Source organism: Lathyrus oleraceus, chromosome 2 (genome assembly GCF_024323335.1).
Source record: "Lathyrus oleraceus cultivar Zhongwan6 chromosome 2, CAAS_Psat_ZW6_1.0, whole genome shotgun sequence".
NCBI lineage: Eukaryota > Viridiplantae > Streptophyta > Magnoliopsida > Fabales > Fabaceae > Lathyrus > Lathyrus oleraceus.
Window position 1 is genome coordinate 476,354,138 of NC_066580.1, and position 6,538 is coordinate 476,360,675.

Sequence of the window (6,538 nt, forward strand, 5' to 3'; positions counted from 1 at the left end):
GAGACTCACTTTGGCCCTCTGAGTTGTAAAACATGTTATCACGATCATGGACATTTGTTTTCTCATGGTTTGGAAGTGTAAAGTTCCGGACTACTTCGTTATCAATCAACAACTCAAACTCTGTCGATCCTAAATTGGCAATGATGTCTCGGTTGAAACAGAAGTCTAGGTGCATGGGACGGTTACCTCCAAAAGCATGTAAGCGGTTAAGTGGGTATCTAAGGCCTAAAGCATCAGCAATCATGGTTACTAACCCACTAATGATAATAGTACCGTGGGTTTCTCGAGCATTCTTGTCGAGGTTTGCTAACATAAAGGCAACAACATTCACTGGTCTCCCTTGGGAGGCACAGTGGTGATAAAAAGTTCGTCTCTAGAAACAGAGGTTATGTTTTCTTCCTTGCCGAACAGGGTATGAGCAAGGATTTTATGGAAGTAGCGGACATGAGGGTTGTGGATATTTTCAGAAAACATGGTGTGAGGTTCAGGATGATAATTTCCGGTTATGGTTCCCCAGAAAAAGTTAAGGTCCAGGTCTGTAAAGGCATCATCAGGGGCAATGGTGTATGCATCAGGGCCACTAGGAAATCCTAGTAACTCAGCCATCTCACGGTGGGGGAAATGGTACTTGGTTCCGAAGAGCCTAAATGTAGCCAGGCCTCTACCAAATCTTATTCCTCTGTTAGGGTCATAATACAGGGAACTCAGGAATTCAAGGGTGAGCCTACGGTATGGGCTATACCTCTTCCTCATAGTAAAATTATCCCAACCTACTTGGTTGAGAAGATACATAACATTATCTCTTAATCCTAAGGTAGTCAGGATCAATCCATCAGGATATATAGAAAGTGCCATTTCCCTCTGTGCTAACATGTCAAAAAGGCGCCTCTGATTTTCGCTCTTAAATATAACCTCCATATTGTCAACAGGCTCCATACTCCTAAGTTAGTGATAAGCTATCATAAGTTATGTTAGCCTGAAAGTAAACAAAGGTTATACTATTAGTAAAAGGTACCGCATGGAAGCGTTAGAATAGTTAGTAATAATAATAGTAATAGTAATAATAGAGAAAAGAGAGAAAAAAAATTAAAAACAAACATGGAATAAAAAATAAAAATGAAAATAAAAACAACTAAAAAGAAATGATAAAGACTAAAGATCATGGGTTGCCTTCCACGTAGCGCTTCATTTAATGTCGGGAGCTCGACATTTATTTGGGACGATGTTAATCTTTTGAAAGAGAGGAAACTCTTCTAATTTGTAGCTCATGCATAAATCCTTATTTTCTACATTGTGGTAGTGCTTAAATCGCTGCCCGTTTATAATGAATGGTTGATTAATTTTACTTCTTATTTCCACAACTCCGCTTTGGAAAGCTCTCGTGACCTCAAAAGGGCCTAACCATCTAGAACAAAGTTTTTCTGGAAATAATTTGAGTCGAGAATTAAAGAGAAGGACTATGTCACCCTCATTGAAGTCTCACCTTGTAATTCGTTTATCTTTCCACTGTTTGGTTCTTTCCTTATAAATACGGGCATTCTCATAGGCATATAATCTAAGTTCTTCTAATTCATGGATATCCAAAATTCTTCTCTTGCCTGCAGCTGTGTAATTCATGTTAAGGGTCTTAATTGCCCAATAATCTTTATGCTCGAGTTTCACAGGCAGGTGACATGATTTACCATAAACTAGTTTGAATTGTGTTGTTCCTATCGAGGTTTTGTAAGTTGTCCTAGAAGCCCACAAAGCTTCATGAAGTTATGCAAACCAATCTTTTCTAGAAGTTGCAACGGTTTTTTCTAATATTTGTTTGATTTCTCTATTGGAAACTTCAACTTGCCCACTTGTTTGAAGGTGATATAGCATTACTACATGGTGTCAGACTCCATATTTAAGCAACGATCTTTCAAAGATTTTGGAAATGAAGTGAGATCCTCCGTCGCTAATTACGAGTATTTGTACATCGAATCTAGGGAAGATTTAATTTTTGAAAAGTTTAATTACTACTCGTGCATCGTTAGTGGGAGAGGTTACTGCCTCGATCCATTTTGATACGTAATCCACTGGACCGAGTATGTATTTGTTACCATTACCAAAAGAAGATGGAAAAGGACCCATGAAATCTATACCCCAGACATCAAAGACTTATAATTCTAAGATACCTCTTAGTGGCATCTCATCGCATCTAGAGATATTGCCAGTGCGTTGGCACCGATCGTAATTTTTAATCGCGATGTGGACCTCTTTCCATAGATTAGGCCAAAAGAGGTCATATTGTAAGATCTTCGCACAAGTCTTCGAGGTGCTTGCGTGCCCTCCATAGGATGCAGAGTAGCAGTGAGATATGATATCATTTAGTTATGATTCAGGGAAACATCGACGGAAAATACCATCGGTGCCTCACTTGAAAAGTAGTGGTTCATCCCAATAATAATGTTTAAGATCATGGACTAATTTCTTCTTTTGCTGGTATGTTAAGTTTGGTGGAAGCACTTTAGCGGCTAAGTAGTTGACAAAGTCAACATACCATGGCAGGACGGTCTTGGTGCAAATAGATTCCACAACTTCATTAGTTTCTGGGTCATTATACATTAAAGAGCATTCAGTTGTCTTGGTTTTGTTTTCTAACTGGGCTACAAGTCGATCGTAAGGAAAATCGTTATTGATGGGCACTTGTTCAGGTTTTAGATCCTCAATCCTAGAGAGATGATCTTCTACCATGTTCTCGGTGCCTTTCTTATCTTTGATCTCTAGATCGAATTCTTGTAAGAGTAGAATCCATCTTAAAAGTATTGGTTTAACATCCTTCTTACTTAACAGGTATCTAATTGCGGCGTGGTCGATATAGACAATTATTTTTGCTCCTACTAAGTAGGAACAAAATTTATCTAAAGCGAACACAACAACTAGGACTTCTTTTTCTGTGGTGACGTAGTTCATCTGCGTATTATCTAGGGTTCTACTTGCATAATAAATAGCATGAAACTTTTTATCTTCTCTTTGTCCTAAGACAGTGCCAACGGCATAATCACTAGCGTCACACATTATCTCAAATGGCTTATTCCAATCGGGTGGTTTCATAATGGGTGTGGTAATACAAGCATTTTTCAGATGTTCAAACGCTTTTAAGCACTCTTCGTCGAATATGAGTTCAACGTCTTTCATTATTAAGCCCGTTAGTGGTTTAGTTATTTTAGAGAAATCCTTATTGAATCGTCGGTAGAAACCGCCGTGTCTTAAGAAACCGCGAATTTCTCTAACATTTTCCAGAGGTTGAAGATGTTCTATAATCTCGATTTTTACTTTATCCACTTCAATCCCTCGATCGGATACGACATGTCCAAGTACAATTCCTTGTCGGACCATGAAATGGCATTTTCCCCAATTTAATACAAGATTGACCTTAACGCATCTCTCAAGTACCATTTCTAGGTTCGAAAGACATCTTTCAAAGCTTTGTCCCCAAACAGAGAAGTCATCTATAAATACTTCCATTATGTTGTCTGTAAAATCAGCAAAGATCGACATCATGCATCTCTGAAATGTTGTAGGGGCATTACACAGTCCAAATGACATTGTCGATAGGCAAATGTACCATAAAGACATGTGAAAGTAGTCTTTTCTTGGTCATCAGGATGGATAAGAATTTGAAAGAATCCTGAGTATCCGTCTAAATAGCAGAAGTGAGAATGTTTAGCCAGTCGTTCAAGCATTTGATCAATGAAAGGTAATGGAAAGTGATCTTTACGAGTGACTTTATTTAATTTTCTATAGTCTATGCATATTCTCCATCCAGTTTGAGTTCTTTTTGCTACGAATTCTCCCTTCTCATTACTAACAACGGTAACACCTCCCTTCTTTGGAACGACATGTATCAGGCTGACCCAATTACTGTTGAATATCGAGTATATAACTTCTGCTTCTAATAGCTTTTGTACCTCCTTTTTTACTACATCACTCAAGATAGGATTTACTCTTCTCTTATTCTCTCTAGAGGTTTTACAGTCCTCCTCTAGCATAATACGATGCATACATATAAAGGGACTTATTCCTTTTAAGTCGGAAATGTTATAGCCTAGAGCTGTTGGATATTTTCTTAAGACATGGAGTAACTTTTTAAGTTTCTATCTGTCCTAAGTCAAAATTGACTATAACTGGTCTTTCAAGCTCGGTATCTAGGAATTCATACCTTAGATCATTGGGTAGTGTTTTGAGTTCTATTGAAGGTTTCATTGGGCATGGCATTGGATTTGTTGTTAGTGCTAGACATTCTCTCAGACTGTCATCTACGTAGGGCTCACGCCAATTATCGTTTTCGAATATAGGAGGTGTTGGGATCTTCAGTACTTCAGTATAATTAGATGGTTCCGTCTCCATTTCTTTCACACATTCGTCGATGACGTCTAAGAAACAACATGATTCGTCTATAGCTGGTGCTTGTAGGAATTTAGCTAAGAGAAATTCAACTTTTTCTTCTCCAACTTCAAATGTTAGCTTACCTTTCTTCACATTTATGATGGCTCCGGTTGTGGCTAAAAAGAGTCTTCCTAAAATAATAGGGATGTGGAAATCCTCCTTTATATCCATTATTACAAAGTCGGTGGGAATATAGAATTATCCTATACGAACGAGAACGTTCTCTAGCATACCCACTGGAAATTTAATAGAGCGGTCAGCTAGTTGTAGAGGCATCTTTGTTGGTCTTAATTCTCCTAGATTGAGTTTTTCGCACGTGGATAAGGGCATTAAACTAACACTGGCTCCTAAATCGCATATAGCTTTGTCTATGATAAACTTTCCGATTACACATGGTATGGAAAACTACCTGGGTCTTTCAGTTTATGAGGCATGTTATTTTGAATAATAGCGCTACAATCGGCGATAAGCATATCTGTTTCATCATCCTCAAGCTTTTTCTTGTTGGATAGAATCTCTTTAAGGAATTTAGCATATGAAGGCATTTGCATAATGGCTTTTGTGAGTGGTATAGTGATATTAAGTTGCTTCAGAAGTTCTAAGAATTTCTTGAATTGTCCTTCATTTTTGGACTTAACAAGTCTTTGGGGATAAGGTATAGGTGGTTTGTATGGTGGCGGAGGCACATAAGGTGGTTCTTTATCTTTTGCCTTTCCACTTTCGTCTTCTTTTCCATCATTGGTTGGTTTGTTTACCTTTTCGGTTCCCTTACCAGAATTTTGATTCTCGAGTCAATTGGTTCATCTAATTTTGTTCCACTTTTAAGTGTGATAGTGTTAGCATGGACTTTTGGGTTTGGTTGTGGTTGACCAGGAAATGCTCCAGCTGGGGCTTCTATTGCGGCTTGTTGTTGGGCTACTTGGGAGATTTTGGTTTCTAACATTTTGTTTTGGTATCCATAGCATCAAACTTATTTGACAATTGTTTCATCAGTTCACTCGTATGAGCATTATGATTTACAAATTATTTATTTTGTTGAGCTTGGGTATTCATAAAGTTTTCCATCATGATCTCCAGATTTGACTTTCTAGGTGCTTGTGGAGCAACATGGGATCCTTTCTGATAGCTAGGTGGAATAGCAGGTGCTAGGTTTGGTGGAAACATAGCATTGTTACTTTTATAGGAAAAGTTCGAATGGTTTCTCCAACCAGGATTGTAAGTGTTTGAATATGGGTTTCCTTGAGCATAGTTTATTTGGTCGGTGGGAACACCAACCAATAACTGACAATCAACATTAGTGTGCTCAGAGGTTCCACATGATTCACAGTTTGGTGTCATAACAGCTACGATAGATGTTGGTGTTATGGCCAAGCTTTTAATCTTTTGAGTAAGCGCATCAACTTTAGCATCGACGCGGTCTATGCCATTAGCTTCATACATTCCACCTTTCGGAGTTAGTTTTTCTATAGCATCATGTTCACCTCCCCATTGGAAATGATTTTGAGCCACATTCTCTATGAGTTCATAAGCTTCGTCATACGGTTTTTCCATTAGAGCACCGCCAACAGCAGTGCTTAAATTCATCTTAGTGTTATACAACAAACCATTGTAGAAATTATGTATAATCAGCCATCTTCAAGTCCATGGTGTGGACAAAGTCGCATCATATCCTTGTATCTTTCCCAAGCGTCGAAAAGAGATTAAGTGTCTTTTTGCTTAAATCCATTGATTTGAGCTCTTAGCATAACTGTTTTTCTTGGTGGAAAATATCGAGATAAGAAGACTTTCTTCAACTCGTCCCATGTGGTTACAGAGTTTGAAGGTAGAGACTGGAGCCAAGCTCTATCTCTATCTCTTAAGGAAATAGGGAAAATACGTACTCTAATCGCTTCTTGACTGGCACCATTTGCTTTCACTGTGTCTGCATACTGCACAAACACTGACAAATGTAAGTTAGGATCGTCTGTAGGACTACCTGAAAATTGGTTTTGTTGAACAGCTGATAACATCGAATGTTTCAACTCGATAAAACATACAATAAATCATATAATCACGCCTATTATTTATACTAAGTCTCGTCGATAACGAGAGTGAATCATATGCCGGACTCAAACAGAATTAG

At 38.2% G+C, this 6,538-nt stretch overlaps 1 protein-coding gene and 1 non-coding gene across 2 annotated transcripts; one reads left to right on the top strand and one right to left on the bottom strand.

Moving 5' to 3' along the window:
- Nucleotides 1-5,439: 5,439 nt before the first annotated feature.
- Nucleotides 5,440-6,000, bottom strand: LOC127123824 (uncharacterized). The gene has a single exon (XM_051053999.1). It carries the CDS (start codon nt 5,998-6,000, stop codon nt 5,440-5,442), a length of 561 nt encoding a protein of 186 aa, XP_050909956.1.
- Nucleotides 6,001-6,054: 54 nt separating this feature from the next.
- LOC127124628 (small nucleolar RNA R71) lies at nt 6,055-6,161 on the top strand. Its single transcript, XR_007804098.1, has one exon. It is a non-coding gene; the product is annotated as a small nucleolar RNA R71 (small nucleolar RNA).
- Nucleotides 6,162-6,538: the final 377 nt, after the last annotated feature.